Source organism: Athene noctua, chromosome 32 (genome assembly GCF_965140245.1).
Source record: "Athene noctua chromosome 32, bAthNoc1.hap1.1, whole genome shotgun sequence".
Lineage (NCBI taxonomy): Eukaryota > Metazoa > Chordata > Aves > Strigiformes > Strigidae > Athene > Athene noctua.
This window is the reverse complement of record NC_134068.1, coordinates 1,274,425-1,298,831: the sequence shown is the minus strand read 5'-3', so window position 1 is coordinate 1,298,831 and position 24,407 is coordinate 1,274,425. Positions and strand designations below refer to the sequence as shown.

General features: G+C 55.6%; 1 protein-coding gene across 1 annotated transcript in view; it reads left to right on the top strand.

The window, feature by feature from the left end:
* The window catches only part of LOC141972326 (E3 ubiquitin-protein ligase rnf213-alpha-like), a 51,293-nt gene extending 31,278 nt beyond the window's left edge, over window positions 1–20,015 (top strand). Inside the window, exons 35-65 of the mRNA XM_074930205.1 lie at window positions 106–279; window positions 605–738; window positions 959–1,116; window positions 1,763–1,969; window positions 3,111–3,304; window positions 4,770–4,890; window positions 5,213–5,313; window positions 6,567–6,740; window positions 6,910–7,082; window positions 7,168–7,264; window positions 7,351–7,462; window positions 7,674–7,857; window positions 8,221–8,429; window positions 8,620–8,721; window positions 8,984–9,199; window positions 11,033–11,114; window positions 11,419–11,453; window positions 12,594–12,688; window positions 12,870–13,020; window positions 13,112–13,280; window positions 14,101–14,192; window positions 14,605–14,862; window positions 15,074–15,209; window positions 15,663–15,746; window positions 15,957–16,125; window positions 16,346–16,541; window positions 17,338–17,415; window positions 17,653–17,853; window positions 18,231–18,320; window positions 18,575–18,735; window positions 19,516–20,015. Coding sequence (XP_074786306.1) covers window positions 106–279; window positions 605–738; window positions 959–1,116; window positions 1,763–1,969; window positions 3,111–3,304; window positions 4,770–4,890; window positions 5,213–5,313; window positions 6,567–6,740; window positions 6,910–7,082; window positions 7,168–7,264; window positions 7,351–7,462; window positions 7,674–7,857; window positions 8,221–8,429; window positions 8,620–8,721; window positions 8,984–9,199; window positions 11,033–11,114; window positions 11,419–11,453; window positions 12,594–12,688; window positions 12,870–13,020; window positions 13,112–13,280; window positions 14,101–14,192; window positions 14,605–14,862; window positions 15,074–15,209; window positions 15,663–15,746; window positions 15,957–16,125; window positions 16,346–16,541; window positions 17,338–17,415; window positions 17,653–17,853; window positions 18,231–18,320; window positions 18,575–18,735; window positions 19,516–19,729 — 4,567 coding nt within the window. The 3' untranslated portion in view covers window positions 19,730–20,015. The remainder of the gene's footprint in view (window positions 1–105; window positions 280–604; window positions 739–958; window positions 1,117–1,762; window positions 1,970–3,110; window positions 3,305–4,769; window positions 4,891–5,212; window positions 5,314–6,566; window positions 6,741–6,909; window positions 7,083–7,167; window positions 7,265–7,350; window positions 7,463–7,673; window positions 7,858–8,220; window positions 8,430–8,619; window positions 8,722–8,983; window positions 9,200–11,032; window positions 11,115–11,418; window positions 11,454–12,593; window positions 12,689–12,869; window positions 13,021–13,111; window positions 13,281–14,100; window positions 14,193–14,604; window positions 14,863–15,073; window positions 15,210–15,662; window positions 15,747–15,956; window positions 16,126–16,345; window positions 16,542–17,337; window positions 17,416–17,652; window positions 17,854–18,230; window positions 18,321–18,574; window positions 18,736–19,515) is intronic.
* Window positions 20,016–24,407: the final 4,392 nt, after the last annotated feature.

Genomic DNA, 24,407 nt, shown 5'->3' with positions numbered 1-24,407 from the left:
CGGTTGGGTTGTTTTGATTGATTTGTGGGTCTTTGAGAGTGAAGCCGAGGGGTTTTTTTTGGTGGGGGGCAGGGAAGCGAGGAGGTGTGGCCTCTCCTTTCTCAGGCAAGCACTCTGGATGCACCTGGAGGACATTGTGACGAACGTCTTTGCCCAAATTCTCGCCGTGGTGGATGCCAACAACAACCTGGATCACATCTCCCAAGGCTCTCCGCTCGCAGAACTCTGGCTCCAGATGTTCCAAGACGAAATGTTCCTAAAAATTAAATACACCAGAAAGTAAGAGACGGGGTGTAAATGTACATGGAGGTGGTTTTCCTTAGCAGAGTAAAAGCTGGTGGTTGTAGGGAAATAGTAGCTCATGCTTGACTCAGCCTTGCCAAAATGGCACCAAAGCTTCCTGGTTGTTGTAAGCTGTTGACAAAATTCACTCTTTCTTTGGTCTTGCCCCATTTCCCTGACTGTCCAACCAAATTTCTCCTCAAGTTTCTGAGCAACTTTAAAGAAAACACATCAGTGAGAGTTGGGAACTTCTCTGAGGTGCTCCTACTCCTACGGTCTGTTGCGCAGTTTAATGCTTTTTTCTGTGCTGTTTGAATTCAAGGGCGGCAGAAGCCAAGATTACCGTGTTATCAATGACCAAAGACCCCAACACCTCCCTCTTCTGCCAGTTTCCATTCAGTTGGGTTCTGAAAGCCTACCTGGACAACATGTGGGAGAAGGTCTATCATATGAAAGGTAACATCAGGCTTTCCAGGGGGAGCTTTAACACCACAAAAACTGCCCCAAATTCGCATCCTTAGGAGGAGGAACCACTCGCGTGGTATCTCCGCTTCCAGTGGAGGTGTTGTGCCTCTTCACCCATGGCCTTGCGCTCGCCCTCACATCCACCTTGGTCTTAACAATGTGCTCTGCTGTTCTGCTAAGCAGCCATAACTCTCTTCACTGTCCCTTCTAGGCCAACCCAAGAACCTGACAGGGGAAGTGGCCAGGTTCTACCAAAACATCATCAAGAACATCTGGATGCCAGATGATTGCACTCCAAACATGCTCCGCTATTACGCCAATGACTTTGTCAGGATGGCTTTTCCTGGACAATATGACTCTGTCTATGAGGTGAGTAGGGTTGGGTGAAGCAGCATAGGGTTGGGTGGAGCAACGCAGAGTTGGGTGGAGCAGTGTAGGGTTCAGTTGAGCACCGTAGGGTTGAGTGGAGCATCATAGGGTTGGGTGGAGCATTGTAGGGTTGGGTGGAGCATTGTAGGGTTGGGTGGAGCAGCGTAGGGTTGGATTGAGCACCGTAGGGTTGCATGGAGCATCGTAGGGTTGGGTTGAGCACTGTAGGGATGGGTGGAGCACCATAGGGATGAGTGGGGCACTGCAGGGTTGACTGGAGCACCGTAGGGTTGGGTGGAGCAGCGTAGAGTGGAGTTGAGCACCGTAAGGTTCAGCGGAGCACTGTAGGGTTGGGTTGAGCACCGTAGGGTTGGTTGGAGCACCGTAGGGATGGGTTGAGAACCATGTTCAACTGGCCTTGACTTTGGCCCTAGTCCTGGCCAAATCTGGTGTTTTTACAAGCCCTCCCTGGTGCTGCTCTGTGGCTACTCCTCAGCTGTTACAAACATTCAGTCTTAATTCCACCTTGAGAACAATTTTTGATGAGGAAACTTCATACAGGATACAACAGCAACACTGAATATCCCATTTCGGTCCCTTTTTTGGTTGCTTTGAGTAAAAATAACACTTTTTATTTTATGCATAGATCCTTTCCCAAGCTTTCCTCACCAGCGCAGAGCTACTCTGCCTCTCCGTGGGCGAGAAGAAGATGATTTTTTCCCCCATTTGGCTTCACATGGAATATTTCTACCTCCATGACGATTATCAGCTCTTTGTCGACATCGCCAAAAGCAACGACAACGTTGTGAACGAGCTGCAGGCAACGTACAAGGAGAACCCCGGCAGGAAGATGGTGAGCCCAGAGCTGTGTGCTCGCCCTCCAACCCTTCCCCTCCAGCATTCGAATGCGGTGGCCTTCCCCACTCCCATCGTTTAATGACGATGCTGCATAATTAGTCAGACCTCCTTGTCTTCGCCGTGCTCTGGGTATCATGTTGAAGTCCCCTGGTTAAGGATTTTGCCAGACTGAGAGTATCTCTAGGCACAGGTTTAGTAACAACTCAAGAGTCGGGCCAACACCTCAATGCGTGGCCAATGCCCGAAGGCCTTGTGCATTTATATATTATTTCTAAATTTATTACCCAAGTCCAAAGTTTTTATAAGTTTCCCCTCAACCTTTTAGTTCTTGATTCTCATTGATTAAAGTTCATGACAATCCCCTGTCTCATCCAAATTCTCTTCCGGTTCCAATCCTTCAGTTTCAGGGTCATCTTTTGGGGCATCTTCTTCATCTTTCTTCCACTAGTTTTCATCTCGCACAATTCTGAGAAAGTCTTCAAGACGGTCAATGAAAAGCTCAAGTAGAGAGAGTGGTTTCTCTATCCTAAATTCTCTTAATGAAGCAAACCCCCCCATGTTTAGTCAATTAATCATCCTTTGTTAAAATTGTCTCCATAGGATCAGCTTGACTGGGTTTTAAACTAGCCTGAGGCTGGGACTATACAAGCAGCACCCCGGTTGCCTTGGTGATATGACGAGATTGCTCCATCCTGAACACGCTTCACTAGGCCTTAAAATCTATTTCAAATACTCCAGATTATATATAATTTATATTTAAAATTCTTTTACATCCCCTCAGACACACTGACCCTCAAAGTGGGGGGAATTTGTCGTGGTGGGCTCCAGCTCCTCAGCTTGCCATGGCCACGTCTCTGTACCCCTCCTACGGTGCTGGTGGCTTAGAGCAGCCAGCAGAGGGTTTAGAACTCCCTGTGGTGCCTCCAAGATCCATGACATAATTAGGCTCATGAAAGTTTACAGACGCCAGAACTCCACCCATGAAATCTATTTTTTTTCTAACTCAGCTCCAGCAGCTACTCCCAGAGCTCCACCATCACCCAGTCCTGCAGAATCCCTTTCCTCTGTGGCGCCCCCCAGCGAGTTCAGATCTTTCCTTCAACTCTTTTTCTCTCTCTTCGCAAATATCGTTTCAGTTTGTCAGTCTCGACACCCTGAACATTCTCCTGAAGAAAGTGCAACCCTCCGAAAGCGAGCTGCTGCCCTTTGATGTCTGCATAGTGTGGCTCAAAAACATCAAGTCCATTAAGCCCTGGGTGGAATCGATTAGTCGGGACAACTACCAGCTTCAGTTCTACCCGGAGAAGAAACAACTCCTTGAGAGAGTGTTGTAAGTTTGGTCACTCTCTGTCAACTTTCAACATCTTTATTGATGATCTGGACGAGGGGATCGAGTGCCCCCTCAGTCAGTTTGCAGATGATACCCAGTGCAGGGGGAGTGTTGATCTGCTCGAGGGTAGGGAGGCTCTGCAGAGAGACCTGGCCAGGCTGGAGCGATGGGCTGAGCCCAACTTGGGGAGGTTTAATAAGGCCAAATGCCAGGTGCTGCCCTTGGGCCACAACAACCCCCAGCAGGGCTACAGGCCTGGGGAGGGGTGGCTGGAGAGATGCCAGTCAGAGAGGGACCTAGGGGGGTGACTGACAGCCGGCTGAACAGGAGCCAGCAGTGTGCCCAGGTGGCCATGAAGGCCAGTGGCATCCTGGCTTGTGTCAGCAATAGCGTGGTCAGCAGGGACAGGGAAGGGATCTTACCCCTGGGCTCGGCCCTGGTGAGGCCGCCCCTCGATGAGTGGGTTCAGTTTTGGGCCCCTCACCCCAAAAAGGCCATTGAATGACTCGAGCGTGGCCAGAGAAGGGCAACGGAGCTGGGGCAGGGTCTGGAGCACAGGTCTGCTGGGGAGCGGCTGGGGGAACTGGGGGGGTTCAGTCTGGAGAAGAGGAGGCTGAGGGGAGACCTCCTGGCCCTCTGTGACTCCCTGCCAGGAGGGTGCAGAAAGGGGGGATGAGCCTCTGGAGCCAAGGCCCCAGCGCCAGGCCCCGAGGGAATGGCCTCAAGCTGCCCAGGGCAGGGTCAGGCTGGCTCTGAGGAAGGATTTCTGTGCAGAAGGGGCTGTTGGGCGTTGGAATGGGCTGCCCAGGGCAGGGGGGAGTCCCCGGGATCCCTGGGGGGGTTGAAGTGTCGGGCTGAGCCAGCGCTGAGGGATCTGGGGCAGTTGGGAAGGGTCAGGGGGAGGGTCATGGTGGGGCTGGAGGAGCTGCAAGGGCTTTTCCAACTGAGGTGACTCTGGGATTCTGTCACTGTAGCACAAGCAAACTCCTCACTGTCTGAAGGTCAGGTGACCATAGCCATGCTCCTCCTGAGGAGCCATAGTCACAAATCTTCTAGCTGACCCTTCCTTCCTGATACTTCCTCATTATCACAATGGTGACAAAGTGGCTCCAAAACCCCAAAAAGCGGTGGATGTTTTGTTGCTTAGGTCCGGTGGAATTTCTCCTTGCTTGGGCCAAAATCCTTTTGGCAGTGGCACGAGGAGCTCTCTCCAGGGACCACCACACCCAGAAATGGGCTGACAGTTTCAGTTTGGCTCAAGATTCATTGAAATGAGCAGCATAGGCAGGACCACGCTGTGTCTTTCTCCTTCTCATGCTGCCTCAGGAGCTCTCGTGTCCTCCTGTGACCACATGCCCCCGGGGGTGACTCACAGAAAGGCCAGTGGGAAGGGACCGTGGGAGGTCTGTGCTCCAACCTAACCCCATCTTTTTCTTTTTTTGGGGGGGTTTTTGGTGTTTTCCAGACATCGCTGGACCTGCACCAACATTGTCTACATGTTGATTGACCACCTGCTGCACAATGAGATGCAAATGCAGGAGAAACTCCTGAGGCTTGTGGTGAAGCAGTTCATCTACCTCTGGAATGTAGGTGTTCCCTGGGGCATCTTGGGGCTGGGAAGCTTGAGAGGGCTTTTCTCTTCCTGAGGACCACAGCTCCCAGCTGGAAGGAGGGCTTAGGAATAGGAAAAAACTGGAAAAAACATCTAAGAGACAAAGACTATTTATATTTGAGTCTAAAATAAGGATTCAGAATCAAGAATTCCATGCAGAGACATCCAGACGTGGATCTGCTTAATTCCGCTGTCTAACCCGGTGTCCCTGCAGCGCCAACATCCCATAATACTTGTCCCCCACGTAGCCAGGAGACGTTTCTGCTGATCTTATGCTGCGTGTTTGCCTTTTGCAGTGTCTCCACACGATGCCAAGATTTCAGCCGGAGGAAACTTTTGATTTGGTGACGAATGTGCTGAAGACATGCAACAAGAACGCTGACGTTGTGTATCTGGTGTAAGTCCGAGCTGAAAAAAAGTTGATTTTTTTTTTTTTTTCCCCCCATCAGTGCGATATTTGTAAAGGGGGTGGGGGAATGTGTCAGCACAAGGGGTGAACTTTGGACCAGAGGGAGGCCATGGTGGTGAAGCCAAGGGCTGAGAGCCTGTCTTGGAGGTGACCAGTCATCTCTGGAGGAACTTCTCCTAGGGCTGGTGCTAAAGAAACCAGCTCCCCTGAATGCCCAGGCTCTCCATCCCCCTCACCCAACGTCCCCACCGCGGACTGTTGCCTCTCACAGATGGGATGGTCCTCAGGAGGGGTTTCAACAAGGCCCAAACACCAGGTGCTGCCCTTGGGCCACAACAACCCCCAGCAGGGCTACAGGCCTGAGGAGGAGTGGCTGGAGAGATGCCAGTCAGAGAGGGACCTGGGGGAGGTGATTGACAGCTGGCTGAACAGGAGCCAGCAGTGTGCCCAGGTGGCCAAGAAGGCCAATGGCATCCTGGCTTGTGTCAGCAATAGCGTGGCCAGCAGGGACAGGGAAGGGATCTGAGCCCTGGGCTCGGCACTGGGGAGGCCGCCCCTCGATGAGTGGGTTCAGTTTTGGGCCCCTCACCCCAAAAAGGCCATTGAATGACTCGAGCGTGGCCAGAGAGGGACAACGGAGCTGGAGCAGGGTCTGGAGCACAGGTCTGCTGGGGAGCAGCTGAGGGAACTGGGGGGGTTTAGTCTGGAGAAGAGGAGGCTGAGGGGAGACCTCCTGGCCCTCTGCAACTCCCTGCCAGGAGGGTGCAGAGAGGGGGGATGAGTCTCTGGAGCCAAGGCCCCAGCGCCAGGCCCCGAGGGAATGGCCTCAAGCTGCCCAGGGCAGGGTCAGGCTGGCTCTGAGGAAGGATTTCTGTGCAGAAGGGGCTGTTGGGCGTTGGAATGGGCTGCCCAGGGCAGGGGGGAGTCCCCGGGATCCCTGGGGGGGTTGAAGAGTCGGGCTGAGCCAGCGCTGAGGGATCTGGGGGAGTTGGGAACGGTCAGGGTGAGGTTCATGATTGGGCTGAAGGAGCTTCAGGGGCTTTTCCAACCAAGATGATTCTGGGATTCAGGCAGCTCAGAAGCTGCTGGTTCTCAAAGCAGTGGTGGGTCACCCTGGTCCTGGACTCACCAGGGCCCATCCAGCTCCATCCCCACCTCAGGGCATACATTAGGCAGGAGCCAACCCGTGTCCCTCCTCAAATCCATGCTGAGTTGCCTCTGCTTTTGGCACTGTCCCTTAGGAAAGGCGTGAAGGAATGCAAGAGTTGCCTGCGGGAGATCACAGACCCAGCAGAGCTGCCCTGCAGCCACATCTTCTGCACTCGTTGCATCCTGGAGTGGGAGAACAAGCAGTGTAAGATCTGCAAGGGGCAATTCCCAGAGGATTACATCCCCACGGCTTCGGAGGCCACAAGGTGACCCAAAACTGCCTGTCTCAAGTGTCTTCTTGTTAAATATTGGGATGGAAGATGCTGGTGCTCCCTCATCTCCCTGATTTGGGGCCTTTGCTCTGCAGAGAGAGGGACATAATTTCCTTCCTTGGTTGGAGGTTGACCACGAGTCTGGTTTTCCTTCTTCCCTCAGGGAAGCTGTCGCCTGTCACAACAAATTCCGGAGGAAATGCAATGCCTTCTTCGTTGAGTTTATCACCATGTACTTTTTGGGAGACAGGGAGGCGCCGTCTGCCAAAATCATTCAGCGACTGATAAAGTTTGTGGCTTGCAAACCCAACCCTGAGCATCACGAGCGAAAAAAGGGTAAAAAAACCTCAGAGTCCATTCTACCTGGGTCCGACCTCGCGCTCTTGGACATCCCCTGACGGGTCTCTTGTTTCCTTCTTAGTGTATAAGCCAAAAAGCAAGTTGTCGCCCTTTGAGGAGTGCATGGACACCAGCCCCACCATCCAGTCGTCCCTCCTGAAGCTGCTGCTGCACTGCAGGTCAGCCCCGAGGTCACTCCCCGACACCGTTGCTGAGCCCCTTGAGCTACACAGCTGCTGATTCGCTGTTTCCTTTTCTTCTCTAGGTTCAACAATGTCAAGGTTCACTTGGAAGAATACCTGTCCGTGATGGAGGAGATAATATCCAACCAGAGTAATGTGGAGCACTTCTACTTCATGGTGGTGCACTGCCTGGAGGTGAGGCCCCGTTGGGGTGTGAACGCCGTAACCTGGAGCCACCACACCAGTTAAAACCTATTAATAACATTAATTACCCCCCGATCCACATGGATGAGGAGCCAAGGGAGGGGCTCACCTTAATGATGAGGAGAAGGCACAAGGAAGGAGGAGGAGCTGCTCACTTAGAACCCTCCTCCAGACTCTTAAAAATTCTCTCTCTCTCTCGCAGGATTTTATGTATCCATCTTCCGAAGACGACGTCAGCCAGCTCGCAGAAAGCTGCCTCTCCACCGCAGACCTGTCTGCTTCCTGCAAGCCCCAGGCCTCAAAAATTGACACCCTCCAGTTCATTGCCCGGCTCCGGCTCTCCATCAGCCACGTGGCCACCGCGCTTGGCAGACAGATGCTTTCTGGTGAGTTCTCTCGCTTTAGCATCGTGTCAGAACTGCACCTACCCCTAAAAAGTTCTAGACTCAACCCCCAAAAAAGGTCTAGCCTTGGAGGTTTTTACTTGGAAAATCACTGGTTTTATGAAAATTGAAGTTGTTTTGGATGAACTTTCCAGCTCTGGAGCTCCCAGACTCACTGTGTTCTCCAAGTGTTCCCCTCCGTCTTCAGGGACCTTCTGTACGTTGGCTTGAAGCCACGTTTCAACCTGTGGGGAAGAAGATCCTGCTGCAACCTGGATCCTAAACAGCTGGAGGGGCTGTGTTGGGGAAGGCCGTGTGTGACATGTCACCACTGGGGCCTGGGCTAACGAGAAACCTCCTTTCCAGCTGCAGATCCCGACGCACCCACTGCTGAGGAGAACGAGAAGGAGCGAGACCTGGTGAACGCCATGAAGAAGCTGGTGGCGACGGCTCCGACTCCGTGGCCTCAGGTGTTCCTCATCAGAAATCTCTGTGACACCTACGGGCTCACCTCAACGTGGAAGATGCTCCAGGTGGAGAAGTGGATCTTACCCCAAGGGCTAGAAATTTCGCAGGTGGGTTGTTTCTTGAGCCCTAGAACATTTCATGGGCGGGTTGTTCTGAGCTTGAACCCTAGAAAATTGACTCATGGGGGGGTCCCTTCCAGTTGAGGAGAGCAACAGGCCCTTGTAGGGTGCAATCAACCTCCTCTTCTTACCCTTCCACTCGTTTCTTAGGGTAACACCCTCTGTCTGTGTTTTCCAGGATAGAAACACCTGGTGGAGCACAACAGACATGTATTTGATGCTGGACAAAGCACAGAAACAGATAAAAAGCAAAGATTCCACAGTAAACCAGAGCTTGACTGTGAGTATCCCTCGTGTCTCTAACAGGAGGTTTCCACGGTTTTTGGTCTGGAAATGTTGGTCGGTCTGGAACTGTTGGTTGATCTGGAACCTCCTGGAAACAGGAAGTGTTGGTGGGGAGCTGTGGGGGCTCCCTGCTGCCAAGGGACACAAATAAGCCTTTGCATGGCCACTGAACCTCAGTAGTGAAGCCAGAAGAGCCCTGACGGGAAGGTGCCACGCCAGTTGCCTTCACTCGTCTCTTTTTTGTTCGACTTTTGTAGTCCGTCATGAGGCAAATGGAGAACGTCCTCCAGTTGCCGCCCATCCCAGATGAGCTGCTGGAAGACAAACTGAGGAAGATCATGGAGGCTTTGGGTGATGGTGAAGACCCAGGTCTGCTGGAGGTGGTCTTCCACACCGCGTTCACTCTGGCCTTGTTCCCAAGCCGCATCACTCACCTCCTCAAGAACATCTGCTTCAAGCCAGCCACGGTGAAGGTGAGTGGCCAGGCCACGGCGCTCAGCTCTCCCCACCCCACCAGCCCGGCCCAATGTGTCCTGGCAGTCAGGCTTCGTTTTGGTCAGCGTGTGGCTTTGTAGATCGTTATTCCTCTTCCTTCTCGTTCCTTGGGCTGAGAATTAACTGGGACCGTCCATCCTGGGTCATCTGAAACATGGAGGAGGTGGATGGTCTGTGCGATGTGCTGGTCTCTCGACTGACTCAAGGGGAGCTGGGGGCCTGGCAGAACTTTGCTGGCAGAGATTAGGTGGTTTGAAACTGGCTGCTTGTGGCTTGGATGGGCACATGCTTCGCTGGGTACAAAATGGGCTGATGACCGGGGCCAAAAAGTTGTGGTGAACGGAGTTAAATCCGGTTGGCGGCCGGTCACGAGTGTTGACCCCAGGGCTGGGTGTTGGGGCTGCTCCTGTTTAACATCTTTATTGATGATCTAGACGAGGGGATCGGGGGCACCCTCAGTTTGCAGATGACACCCAGTTGGGTGGGGGTGTTGATCTGCTCGAGGGTAGGGAGGCTCTGCAGAGAGACCTGGCCAGGCTGGAGTGATGGGCTGAGCCCAACTGGGGGAGTTTCACTGAGGGCAAATGCCAGGGGCTGTACTTGGGTCACAACAACCCCCAGCAGCGCTACAGGCTTGGGGAGGAGTGGCTGGAGAGCTGCCAGTCAGAGAGGGACCTAGGGGCGGTTGATAATGAGCCAGCAGTGTGCCCAGGGGGCCAAGAAGGCCAATGGCATCCTGGCTTGTGTCAGCACTAGCATGGCCAGCAGGGACAGGGAAGGGATCTGAGCCCTGTGCTCAGCACTAGTGAGGCCGCCCCTGATGAGTGGGTTCAGTTTTGGGCCCCTCACCCCAAAAAGGCCATTGAATGACTCGAGCGTGGCCAGAGAAGGGCAACGGAGCTGGGGCAGGGTCTGGAGCACAGGTCTGCTGGGGAGCGGCTGGGGGAACTGGGGGGTTTAGTCTGGAGAAGAGGAGCCTGAGGGGAGACCTCATCGCCCTCTGCAACTCCCTGCCAGGAGGGTGCAGAGAGGGGGGATGAGTCTCTGGAGCCAAGGAGCCAGCGCCAGGCCCCAAGGGACTGGCCTCAAGCTGCCCAGGGCAGGGTCAGGCTGGCTCTGAGGAAGGATTTCTGTGCAGAAGGGGCTGTTGGGCGTTGGAATGGGCTGCCCAGGGCAGGGGGGGAGTCCCCGGGATCCCTGGAGGGGTTGAAGAGTCGGGCTGAGGCAGCGCTGAGGGATCTGGGGGAGTTGGGAAGGGTCAGGGTGAGGTTCATAGTGGCACTGGAGGAGCTTCAAGGGCTTTTCCAACCAAGGTGACTCTGTGATTCTGTGGAGCCCAGCCCGAGTATCCTCCTTCTTGCCCAAGGTCTTCCACTGCTCAGATGATAGTGGAGATGCTCATTCCTGAGCTGGGCTTCCCCTCAGGTCTGTCCGTGCCTGAGTTGTTCCTCTTATTTGAGGGCTGCAGGAAGTAACCAGGACATGGAACTGCTCTTTTTGGAAGCAAAGACAACAGCCTCTTGATTCTCCCCCCTCTCTTCAAGGCCATGTTTTCCTCGTGTTTTATTCAGTTCCAAAATCAAAACTCATCAAATTGGGACTCTTGGGGATTCCCTCTCTGATGTCCCTTGCTCCCTTGCTTGCTCCTCGTTCCCTCACCAGAATTTCTTCCCTGAGGACCATGGCCATGCAGGAGGACCCTTCCTCCCCACTGCTTACTCCAGAAGCAGAACTCTTCCTCAGATGGGCGGGAAGCGAGCGAGGAAGCTGCTGACCCCATGCCTCACTTGCTGTCCCGTTTCCTTCCCAAGGGCTCCTACCTTCCCACCATGCCTGGAGACCTACTTTTCAATGAGAAGAACTGGAAAATTGGGCAGAGGGATACAATTTATAGTAAGTATTGGGGGAATCTCACTGCTCTGGCGCTTGTAGGGGACCACGATCAGCCAGGGCATGGAAGGGAACGTTTAAAGACTCGTCAAGGCCGACTCTGTCTTGTTGAGTCCTTTGTGATCTCTGCTTGGGTGGAGCAACTTTGGGTCCCTTTTTGACGAGCTCCGTGAGAGGCATGTGGTGGGGCTGGATGGCGGGAGGGGGAACCAGGCCTGTCACCCTCTCGGTGAGCTTCTGGCCACGTGCCCATCCTGGAGGTTGTTGTGGGAGGCAACTAACCAACCGTATCCCCTTTCACACGTAGCTTGTCAGTGTGGCTCCCGCTGGGTTGTCACTGAGGTAAGCGACTCCTTCGGGCTGGTGGTCTCAGCTGCTCTGTCTTCTTGCACTTCTCACTGCAGCTCTGTCACCTCCATGGGAAAAAGCCCGGCTTGGGATGAGCTTCTCGGCTCTTCTTCTGGCTGCCCATCCTCTTTGCATCATCTCAAAATGCATCTTGACCTCATGGCTGGGCTGTTTCTACTGGGTGTCTGCTGTAGATGCTCCTCCTGCTGCCCTGCTCCCCTCCCACCCACGTGGACTCCAGTGTCACCTCTGTGTCAAGTGATCCTTTAGCTGCAAAAGCAGCTGCAAGGCTCAGAAACCAGTTGGGTTCTTCTCCGGCCCAACTGGGCTCTTATCCAAGGCAATTGGGTTCTTCTCTAAGCCAACTGCGTTCTCCAAGCCAGTTGGGCTCTTCTCTGAGCCAGTTAGGTTCTTCCTTGAGCCATTTGGGTCCTTCTCCAAGCCACTTGGGTTCTCCAAGCCAGTTGGGCTCTTCTCTGAGCCAGTTGAGTTCTTGTCACAGCCAGCTGCGTCCTCCAAGCCAGTTGGGCTCTTCTTTGAGCCATTTGGGTCCTTCTCCAAGCCAGTTGGATTTTTCTCTGACCAAATTGGTCTCTTCTCCAAGCCAGCTAGGCTCTTCTGCAAGCCAGCTGGGTCCTTCTCTGAGCCAGTTGGGCTCTCATCCAAGCCAATTTGGTTCTCCAAACCAGTTGGGTCCTTCTTTGAGCCAGTTGGGTCCTTCTTCAAGCCAGCTGGGTTCTCCAAGCCTGTTGGGCTCTCCAAGCCAGTTGGGTCCTTCTCCAAGCCAGTTGGGCTCTTCTCCCAGTGAGGTGCTGGGCTAAGTGGAGCTGGGATTTGTGTCTCCCCATGGGAGCAGTGGAGCAAAGTGTGTACTTCCAGATCTTGGTTAGTCCCCCCTAAATTGATGCCTAAACGTGTCCTGCTGGCTGTAGGAAGAACCTAGTTGGTCTGGAGATGTTTCCTCATGGGCACGCATCTCCTCCTGCCTCTCGTTATCTGTTGTGATGACCCCACGTAGGAAGCCAGGGGGAGGATATGGCAACCCCCTGGCTGCCCTTGGCTTTTGCTAGATGCCTTCAGCGCCCGGTTGGGCTTCCAACCTTTTTCACTCCACCCTCGTGTGTCCAAACGCAGTGTGGGCTTCCCATGGAGGTGAGGAAATGCCAGTGTGGCGCTGCCATTGGGGGAACTGACCACAAACCTGTGGGGGGCTTCGTGAGTGAGAATATGTAAGTAAACCCTCCAGGCTCCGCAGGCCCGGAGGACTTCACCCGTCCACCTCACCCTCCTGCAGAGCCACGGGCACGGGGAAAATGCCGTGGTTGGTCAAAGCAAAGGTCTCTGCGTCCCGTGGTCCCAGCATGGGACCTTGAAGAAGACATGGTGGGTAATTGCTCTTTCTGAACGCAGCACCGAGAACAAAATGGAGAAGGGCTACATCCTGGGGAGCCCTCTCTCACGGAGGAACGAGCTGGAGAGGTGCCTGTCGCCTGCCTGTGTGGGTCTTGCGAGGACTCTGCTCCATTCGTCCCTTCTGCTGGGGCTCTACTCTGACAAAAAGGTGAGTGGCCACTGCGCCGGGGGGGAGCATTTGGCTTAGCTGGGGAGGAGACCTTGAGAGCTCTAATGGAGGAACCTGCCCCGTCCCCCAGGCAGTTCTAGACCTGATGAAAGAACAAGTGGAGGATGTGGAACAGTTCTTCTGGGGCCACCTTCAGAAAGACGTGGCATGCCTGGCAGAAGTGCTCAGCAGGAACACGGAGGATGCCGTGTTGACTGTCCATCTATTTCTACAGGACCTGAGCAACAACAACCTGACAGGTAGAGGGATGATGGGAAACTCTGGGAGGACACAATCAGGCTCACAGTGGTTGGGTTTTAGCCAGGACCGGTGTCATTGGTTCCTCCTTCCTGGGCGAGTCTCCATCCTGGCAAATCCAGAGTCATCTGGGTTGGAAAAGACCTTGAAGCTCCTCCAGCGCAACCATGAACCTCACCCTGACTGTTCCCAACTGCCCCATATCCCTCAGCGCTGGCTCAGCCCGACTCTTCAACCCCCGCAGGGATGGGGACTCCCCCCCTGCCCTGGGCAGCCCATTCCAATGCCCAACAGCCCCTTCTGCACAGAAATCCTTCCTCAGAGCCAGCCTGACCCTGCCCTGGGCAGCTTGAGGCCATTCCCTCGGGGCCTGGCGCTGGGGCCTTGGCTCCAGAGACTCATCCCCCCTCTCTGCACCCTCCTGGCAGGGAGTTGCAGAGGGCGATGAGGTCTCCCCTCAGGCTCCTCTTCTCCATACTAAACCCCCCAGTTCCCCCAGCCGCTCCCCAGCAGACCTGTGCTCCAGACCCTGCCCCAGCTCCGTTGCCCTTCTCTGGACACGCTCAAGTCATTCAATGGCCTTTTTGGAGTGAAGGGCCCAAAACTGGTGGGAAGACAAGGAGGGCAACAAGCTCATTCAAAGCCCTCAGAGCAGCTTGAGGGCATGAGAAGGTTGGGAGATAGTTTGCTCCAAGTAGGCCTCTGTGTCACCCCTTCTGCTCTCCGTTCCTCTTATTTCTGCAACATCTTACTCATTGCTGTCAGGAAACCCAACAAAGCTCTGGGCAGACCCTAGGGTCCACAGGTTTGTGTTTTCTACAGATGAGGGTGTAGCCTTGAGTATCCTGCCTACGAAAAAGGACCGAGAAGAGTGGGAAACCTCCTTCAAAGCCCTGGCTCAGCCCTTCTTCCAGGTACGCCTGCGCCCAGCTGCTGCTCGTGGGCTTTACACAGCCAAAGTGCTGCTTCCCTGTCCAGCGTGGCCACGTCCAGACACACCTGCTGAGATTGGGGTGTTCCCATGTGGGCGAAAAAGAGACCCGTCCCCTCTTTTTTGAAGTGGGACCTCATCCTGCTGCGGTCTCCTGCTCTGCTGCTGTGGAGCATTGGCTTGTTGGATGCTTTTGATATGCCGATTCGCATTGTCCTTAGGAACCAGTTGGGTTTCAACCTGGGTTGTCCTTGTGCCTTTGGTGGCAAGTTCCCACCATGCCCCCCACCTCTCCGGAGCTCGTGTTGCTTTTATTTGCCCTAAGACCCCTTGAATCCCCTTGGGCTGCTTGAGTAATGAGGGGTGGCTGCTAATGACCCTTTGGGTTCTTGCAGAAATTGGAGCAGAGGCTTAATTCTGTCAAGGAACAGAGGATGAATGAAGGTCCCCACGGCTCCAACCTCCTCTTGAAAATAGCTTATGGCCAGACACCACCTTTGGAACACCTGCCAAGGGAGGGCTTGATCAACCAGCCTTTTATGTGGAAGTTTGAGCAGAAAATGACCATCCAGTCCTTGATGCATTTCCTACAGCAGGAGGATGGAGAAGGCTCTGGATGCTCATACCCCATCCTGCTGGAGCTCCTGTCCAAGGTTTGCTGTGGGAACACCTCCTCTCCTCCAAAACACGTGCAGGCGCTGAGTCGCCTCAGCCTGGTTGGTGGCCAGGGGGCACTGGGGTAATTTTCTTCCCTCACCGTGTTTCTTTGGAGCATCCAAGCAAGACAAGGTCCTCCTCCGCATTCCCCCGTGGTTCCAGATGGGATCCCCCTCCCTTGAATCACGCTGAATTTTTCTCTTCCAGATTGAGAACATCCAACACATCCGATACCTGCCCAACATTTTCCGTCTGCAGAATGCCCTGATCCACTTCTTCCAAAACAGCCATAAAGGGGAAAATTACACAGTCAAGCAATTCCTGGATCAGCCGGAACTTTCAGGTGCCATCTGAAACTTCATCGTGCCCGGGCCGTGGGTGTTAGACACCTCCTCAGCACCCAGATGCTCCCCTGAGAAGCTGCTGCCTGTAGTTTGCGTCATGGAGCCAACCCAGCTGACATTGAGGCTGGGGGTGCCTCTGCAGGAGCAATTTTGGGGGATGATTTAGGAGAGGTTGAAGGCATCGAGGTGGATCCAGAGCAGATCCTTTCTCCTGGGGTGTTTGGTGCTTGGCGAGGGTCTTCTCGATGGGGGTGAGATGGGGCTTTTCAGCTCCGAGGTTGTGGCGCCTCGTTGCCTGATGCCACGTGAGGTCTCAGGTGGGCTCAAAGCCCAGCTCAAGCCAACGCGCAGCGCGGGGTGACGCCTCCGGTGATGGAGAGATCCTTTGGCCTGACGTGTCTCCTGGGAGGGGGCCTTGATGGGGCTGTTTTCTCCTCTCCCTTTTCCCACAGATGACCAGCGTTTGACTTTCAGCAGAGCTATCGAGACGATCTGGAAAGTTTGGAGAAATATTAAGATGAACCCATCCAGTTCGGGTAGGTGGTCACGTCCCTCTGAAGCTGAGTTGCTTTCTGCAACTCCCCTTTGTAGCAAAATTTCTGAGCTTTCTTGCTTTCCATCTGCTAAAACCAAATTAAAACCTCTTCTGAAAATACAAAACCTCAGAAAAAACCCTGTCCAAGACCTCAACGAAAGGGATAATTGATCCGTGCTGCAGTAAAAGACCGTTCCGCCTTTTTTTCCAGGCATTCCCTTCCTGCCAAACCTTTCCCCAGACAACATCAACACCAACACCGCTGTCCTGCACCTCCTCCCCACCCAATCCTCCATCGGCCACCTGGTGACTGTGTTCCTCATCCAGCTGCAAAACACCTGCATCAACACAGCCGCGGGGGTCACCAGGGAGAAGCAATGGTGGGTCTCGAGCCGCTCACCCCTTGGCCTTCTCCATCTCCTCTACCCTCCATTAAAGTCCCTGCGAGAGGTTCTCAGGGCTTCCAGGGTAGCTGTGGTGGCCAAGAGATGCTGTTGTGAGACCGCGGTGGCCTTTTGTTCAGCAAAGCGGGTCCTTGGTGGGGGAACAGGCTGAGGCGAGAGGCCCTGCACCCACACAGGGCAACCATTCCTTTCCCAGGTCTATCTCTGTGGAAGAGGTGAAGCCTTCCTCCGTGCTGGCCATAACCAAGAGCGATCTGGTGACCATGGCACTTGCCAACTTGCAGTACGAGGTAGACGAAGACGGCCTCAAGACGACCTACTTCGACTTCCAGATGCTGCAGCGGCTGGTGGTTCATCACTTCATCAGCGGGAAGCCCATCATCAAGGCTCAGGTGAGCTCAGCGCTGGCCAAGTTGGGTTGTCCCAGGCCAGCAGTGGGATTTGAGCCGGTTTCCAGCCTCTTCTCCATGTCTTTCTGGAGTTGTCAGACTCGACTGAAGGCTTTGGCAGATCCGCACATCTGTCTCTGTTCCTCAGGGGTTTTGAAGGTTTACCATGGCCAGTTGTCCACCACTTCTGTGGTCATGAAATAGTGGCCTGAAAGGTACCGTGGGGACCTACAGCCCCGTCTCTTGTTGAAGGGGAAGCCAACCTGGTTTCTTTGAGAGCGAGGGAAGAGTTGGGAGCTGTTCTGAGAACTTCAAGAGGGATCTTCTAGGGTTATGCGTGGTCCAGAGGGAGACTCTGAAGCACGTCTCTGGCTGGAGGGCTCCATTCTGTGAAGATGAAGCCTGGAGCTGTTGGGAAAAGGGGACTTGAGGGCACCAGAAGCAGGTTGTCCTGCAGCAGCTGGGGGGGGTGTGCTCTAAAGTGGAGATCAGTCTCCCCTGGCTGATCCCGGGGCTCTTTCAGTCCTCAGAAATAGCTCCCAAGAGGCCTTTCTTCGTTGCCTTGCTGGGGATGGAGCTGAGGCTGTGAGCTCCTCAGGTCCTCTGTCACGGAGGTGCCTTCCTCTAGCCAACAGGGACCTCCACAACCCCACCGTGGCCTCAGGAGGCCACCAACTGCCTCCTGCAGAACCCTCGGGGACATCCCCTGGACTCACGTTTGCCCAGCTGAGCTTCTCCGCTGGCCCCTGTTACGTGACACTGGGCCCGTTTGTAAACATCTGTCCCAAACCCTTTCCAGATGGCTCCATCCATTGCCCTCAAAAATGTAAGGACCCTCCAGGCCACCAAGATGGAAGTCAGGTACCAAGTGCCCCAGGTAGGAAATGAGTTGTTGGTTTTCTTTCTCCTCCATCCAACCCTGAGGTCTCCCCTCAAGTCCTGTGACATGACAGGGACACAGAGACCGGGCAGACGTGTGGGGAGACCCAAAACCAACTCAAGCGGGGGGTTGGACCCAGTTCTTATGCACCAGGGGGACATCACGTGGGAGGGCATCACATGGTGGTGGTCCCTGCCCTTGCTGGGTCCCACCCTTGACATTCTTGCTCTTCAGGAGCTGCTCAGTGTCAACCAGCAGAAGCGCATCATGGAAGAGGCCTGCTCGGTCAACGCCCTCTCCAAGGCCTTGGACACCTTGAAGGTGGCTGCTGAGTTCCTGGCCGTGACGGGCGGTGACCCAGATCGCCCATTGTTTGAGTATGTCTGGCAAGACTTGAGGATGGACGCTGGCGCCAAGCAGTTCCTGGACCTGCCGGTGGGTGAGAGGGACTCAGGGCGGGTGGGAAGTGGGACCTTCATCCCTTCACCCCTCTGGGAGGGGCTTTGCATCTCCCAGGGCTTCTACTACCTTCACGCGCTCTGAAGTCTAATGTCTGTGGAGGGTTGGGGGTCTCCTGCTCAGAGCAAAGAGGTCCTGGGGACACCTGGGGCCCTGGGGACAGCCGGGGTGGGGGACCCCAGTGATGTGGGAACCAAGGGGATGTAGATGGGCCCACCTGGATGCTTGAACTGGGCAACTGAGGTGCAACCATGGGGGGATGTTGGTGGCCCAATGCATTCTCTTCCAGCTGAGCATAGGTGGGACCTTTCTGAGGAGCTGAACGCCTGTGCCCTTCTGTCACCCTTCTCCAGGTGGTGCCCAACACCCAACTGAAGCACATCCTGTCACTGTGGCAGGTCCTGGCAGCTCGCAGGTCCATGCTGTTGGTCCAGATGAACCAGGTGAGGAAGATGAGGTTGGGGGAGGAGGTAGGGTTTGCCCCGCGGGGAAGAGAAAGGAAATATGTGGCTGTAGCCAGGTGACATTTTTGACATCCACCTCTCATCCCTTCCATGGATCACGTCAAGGTCTCTGGCCCATCCTGAAGACAATCCACCCCCCTGGGTACTTTTAAGACTGGCTTATGTCTTGGAAGCTCTCTGGTGGCCCTGATAGGAGGGTCAAGGACACAAGAGGCTTGTGGTGGTCTTTACAGGATCCCTTCTGCCTGGTGCCCAAGGAATTCCAGGGGAAGCTGGATGCAGGGCAAGCAAAGGACCTGGCCTCCGCATTGTCCAACACCAACCTCAACCTCTTCCTCATCGAGCTGCACGAGATGATCACAGTGGTGCTGTCCAAATTTCAGCCTGAATATGAGTAAGTCCAGGTTGTATCCTGGAAGAGCCAGAGCAGGGGCAGAAGTCACAGTTTCCTCAGAGGGTTTGGTTGAAGAGAGAGCTCTGAAGGTCTCTGGTCTACAGAGTCTACAGCTCCCAGATAGGAGGGTGCAGAGAGGGGGGATGAGCCTCTGGAGCCAAGGCCGCCAGGCCCCGAGGGAATGGCCTCAAGCTGCCCAGGGCAGGGTCAGGCTGGCTCTGAGGAAGGATTTCTGTGCAGAAGGGGCTGTTGGGCATTGGGATGGGCTGCCCAGGGCAGGGGGGAGTCCCCGGGATCCCTGGGGGGGTTGAAGAGTCGGGCTGAGCCAGCGCTGAGGGATCTGGGGCAGTTGGGAAGGGTCAGGGTGAGGTTCATGGTTGTGCTGGAGGAGCTGCAAGGGCTTTTCCAACCCAGATGATTCTGGGATTCTCTGATCCACGTCTTGCCCCAGGTCGGTTATTCAAGGCCTCGTCTAGTTGTGTGTTGGTGGATCTCCCATCTTTGGAGATGCTCCCCTTGGGGGCTGTCCTAAGGCAGCGTCACCCCTGACAGGAAGAGGTTTTCCTTATGCCCAGCCACCCTATTGGCTGCCGATGCCACTGGAGATACCCCAGGGCAGCCTCTAGCATTAGGTTTGGCCATCCCTGAGTGACACCATTGACCAGCGACCTTGACCATGACGAGGCTTATTTTTGTCAGCCAACGCTGGCCAGGGGGTGGCTGCCGGGACCATCCATCCCACTTCCAGCCGCTCACCCCCCGCCTCTGCCTCACCCACAGGCTGAAGGACGCCTTCAGCTTCTTCTTGGAAGAGAACCAAGTGCCCCCTGCCACTGTGGCCACCCTGACGGATGCCCTGGACCCCAACATTCCTGTCAGGAACATCCTCTCCGTCTGGAGGACAGTGGCAAAGACCAGCCAGATCAACGTGCTGGCCTACGGCCAGGAGAGGCCGGCCCAAGGCAGCCTCTCCACCGGTGGCTTGTCCCCATGAGCTCAGAGGAAACATCTACCCCAAAATTCCAGCTCTGGGGGCAACATGAGATGTGTGGGAGCTCCTGGAGCTTCTGAACCGTCAAAATGCTGCCCCAGGGGAGAAGTTTCTCCCCTGGACCCACTGCTGCCCCTTGGGAGACCCTGAGTGTCTCCATCACCCCACCCAAGACACAGCAAGAGCTTGGAGAGTGTCTCCATGGACACGTCTCCAGCGCTGCCACTCCTGTCCTCGGTCAACTCTGCCCTCCCCCCCCCAGACCCCAAGGGAGGTCTGAGGAGGTGGGGACCCCTCCAGCACCCCAACGTTGGCCAAAGGGCACTTCTGTGTGTCCCCGTGTCCCTTGTCGGTGGCCTCTGTCCTGCCCTGTCCCTCCTCAACCTTCCTGCATCATTAAATTCTCAAGAAGGAGCCATTTTGGTTTCGTGTCGTTCCCCAAATGGTGGTGGGGGGGACCCAAACAGTCACGGGTGCGACCAGCCCTTCTTGGGGGCCACCACAGGGCTCAAGGGGCTTTTGGAGGGGGGGGTGGGGGGATGAACCTAGAGGCCTGAGCTTCCCCACAGTGGCCTCCACAGGTGGCCGAGGGCAACCCAGGACGTGATATCATCCTGGGGAGGACCAACAGCCACCCTGCCCAGAGCTGGGGGTTCTCGAGGAGACCGGCCGCCCCCCCCCCCGCTTTCCGCCAGCAGCAGATGGGCCGCTCCGGGGAAGGAACGCGGGAGGCTTTAGGGCCCAGCGGCGGCCCCCCAGCTCCGTGCCCGGGTGCCAGAGGGGGGTCCCGGGGGGTCGGGCGGTGTTTTGGGCTCTCACCCCGCTGCCGAGTCCCCACCGCGCCGTGCCCGTGCCCCGGCTCCCGCCTCTCTCCGTCCGTCCCCGTCCCCGCCGCGGGTTAAAGCCGAACGCGAAGCGGGGGGAGCAGCCCCACAACCCGCAACCGCCCCGCAAACACAAACCGTCTCCGCAAAGAGCCGCCGCCCTCCGCCGCCCCCTCCGCGCCGGGCTCCCCGCCCGCCCGCGGACGCTCCCCGCTGCCCCCCGCCAGCCCCGCCGCCGTGACTGGGCGCGGGACCCTCCTTTGGGCCGGAGCCCTCTGCCCCTTTCCCGCGGGCCGCACCCACCGCCCCAGAGCTGCCGCGGGGGTTCCACGGCTCTGGGAGCTGGGCGGGGGGTCCGAGCGCGTGTGCGGGGGGGCTGAGGGATCGCGGGCATCTACGGAAATAAACGGATTGTACTGTAAAAAACGGTGGCAAGGGGGAAAAAAGCCGAACAACAGCACCCCCGGGACCCCCTCTCCACACACCCCCCTCGAAAAAACCCAAACGCCAAAGCCAGCGAGCGCCTGGCAAGGCCGGGACCCGCCCGCAGAGCCAGTGAAGGGTCCCCCCGCCTCTGCGGGACAGCGAAAAGCGGGGGGAGAAACACAATAACACACACACACACAAACACACACAAACACACACACACACGCGCCCCCCAAGAGAAAACCTGAACCCACCCCCCGAAACCAACAGCGGAAGCTGGGGAGCGCCCGGCAGCGCCAGGACCCCGACCTGCCGAAAGGTGCCCGGTTCCGACAGCAACTCGCCCCGAGGGCGGGGGGGGTGTGTTGGTGTATCGCCGCTTGTGCCCGGTCCCCTGGCAGCTGGGGGGGGCGGGGGGGTGATGCCAGTGACCACACGATGGCCAACGGGTCGGGGCAGGGGGGTGGGGGGTGCTGTGTGCACGCGTGAGCGTGGCGGGGGAAGCGGTTAAAAAAGATATATTTTTCATTTCTTTTTTTTCATATTTCTTTGATATCCTCTATCGGAACCAAAACCGACAGCTCTTGCACGAGGCAGGATGATGCAGCGCCGGCCGTCAGGTCTGCTCGTCCCCGGGGCTGGTGGCGGTGCCAGGCCTGGGAGACCTTTTCAGGAAAGACGAAAGCAAAGGCACCGTTGAGTCTCTCGTCCCCATCTGTCTCTGCTGCTGTGAAACCCCCTCCCCATTCAGCAGCAACTGCCACGGGCCGTGTTCAGCCTTTTCCTGCCAACGCAGCGACTGAAGCTCTTCATTTTGCTCTGGATGTTCCTGCAGCCCCCTCAGCTCCAGGGGAGCTTTGGCTTTCCTAGACACATGCCCTCAGCTCAGCTCATGTTTCTAAATTCCTCCTTCACAGCCTGTCCCTGCTTCCACCTTAACCAATCGCTGGTGCCGGGCCGGCGCGGGGAGCCCACCATCGCTCTCCAGTCCTGTGCCGGCCCCCGAAACGATCGCTGGGTCTTGGGGGTCCTGGCGAGGCTGCTTATGGACCCCCTGGGACTCCCCCTAGTCATCTTCCAACCGGTCGTCCTCCTCTGGGTACTCCTCGGCCAGGATGAGGGCCGGGCGCAGGGCTGGCTGCCGCCATGCCGCAGCGGTGCCATCACTGAGGAGGGATTTGGCACCATCGAGGCCCCGGATAGCGGCTTCGTACTCATCGGGCTCCGACCCCGCTGCTGCTTCTTCACCGGTGACGTGGCACCGCCCTCTGGTCCCAGCGCCGGCGCGGAGCGTGGCAGCTGGATTTCCCTCTTGCCATTGGAGGGCGGCGAATCCTGGCAGAGCCACATCGGGGGAGCTGTGGGACACCAGTAACCCTCAGCCGTGTCCCCCCACCCCACAGAAAAACAAAACAAAAAAACCAAAAAAAGCGGAGCAGGGTGCCAAGTGTTGCCGCGCCACATCCCACCTTGTGCTGGTGCTGCCGCCGTCTCCTTCAGCAGCCGCTCGGCCGCCCGGCACCTCTGCCGCGGCTCCTGGTCAAGCTCTTTGCCATAGGCCCTCGCCTGCTCCTCCAGCGTCCCCAGCGGCATCAAACCCTTTGAGAGGGGGACACAAAGCACTCTGGCTCCCCTCCAGGCAATTTTGGGGTGTGCCCTGTTTTGCTGATTAAGGATACCAATTAAACCCAGACACCAGAGTGAAAGGAGCAGGCGTATTTCACTAGTGATAACAGTGTAATACAGAAAACACGCAGTAAGAAAAAGCAGAATAGTGCACTTAAAGCGGCAAACAGGAGAATACAGGGGAATGCATTAAATCATTACTACATGAGAGAGAGAATGGAGATTAAGAAAAATACATCACCTCTTGCATATATTATCATCACCCAGATCCGCAGTCGCTGGGCAGCCCCGGTCACAGCAAGGGTTTGTGGAGCCTGACCTGGCAAGTGGGAAATCCTGCGCCGTGCGTCCAAGAGTCACTGTGAGCGGGCCCAGCCTTATATGCCAGAGATCGACAGGCCAGAATAGCTGGCACCTTTGTTTTGAGCGGAAAATTTCTGGTTTCATTCTCCTGTTGGATTCCACCCAAAGCCTGGCCAGGGCTCGGGGGGAAACCAAGGGAGTTTCTAACAAGGCCGGATACTTGGGTTCTCAGCCTTGAACAGGCTGAACAAGGGAAGGTGGATACATTCTCTCCTCACTCCTGATTATATTGGGTCTAAGCTGCCTCTTTCACTGGTGAGCTTCCAGACTTTGTTAATGATTACAGACTAAACAGCTTCGGCTTGGGGCCTGTTGTTCAGGGTTCAGTACTTCAACACTTTAGCACTTTTTACATCAGCAGAAGTGGGTTGTTCTAACAGTACAATACCTACTGGCACGATGGTTATCAGTTATGAAATATACAGGATTCATCTGTAGGTCAACTCTGGCTTGGGCTGGTTGTCCAAGCCTCAGCACTTGAGGTGGATGGATGATTTGGGGATGGTGGATGGTGGATTGTGGCATGCTGGATGGCAGATGGTGCATTTTGGGATAGGGGATGGTTGATTGTGGATGGTGAACGGTGGGAAGGTGATGATGGATGGTGGATTGTGGGATGGCGGATGGTGAATGGTGGTTAAATCAGTGGTGCATGGTGGATGTTTTATTGTGGGATTGGTGGAAGGATGATGGTGGATGGTGGATTGTGGAATGCTGGGTTGGGTTGTTGGGTTGTGGGAACGTGGATTGTAGAATGGTGAATGGTGCATGGTGGGATGTTTGATGGTGGATGGTGCGGTTGTATAGTGGATGGTGGATTATGGGAGGGTTGATGGTGGGAAGGTGCGTGGTGGATGTTTGATGGTGGATGGTGCATGTTTGATTGTGGATGGAGGATTGCGGGATGGCGGATGGTTGATGTTGGGAAGTTTGTTGATGCATGGTAGTTGATGAACTGTGGGATTGTGGATGGTGGATTGTGAGAATGTGGACGTTATATTTGAATTGTGAGATGGTGGATGGAGGACGGTGGATGGTGTGAAGGTGGATGGTGGATGGCTGGAAGGAAGATGGTGGATGGTGGATGCTGGATGGTGGGAAGGTGGGTGTAGGATGGTGGATAGTGGGATAGTGGAGGGTGAATGGTGGATGGTGGATGGTTGGGAGGAGGATGGCAGATGGGGGATTGTGGGAAGGAGGATGGTGGGAAGCTGGATGGTGGAATGTGGGATGGTGGACGGTGTGAAGGTGGATGGTGAATTCTGGGAAGGTGGATGGCAGGCCAATCTAATTTTTGGTTTGGGTACGGTACCCAGTGTATTAGAAGACAACAGAAATAAGTTGAGTTGTGACTTTAAAGGATATTTTTTCCCCCCCGTAGGCTATCCTCTGATGACTAGATGATGGTTTAGTATTGCAGGGGTGTGCTGGGTTGGTGTGTG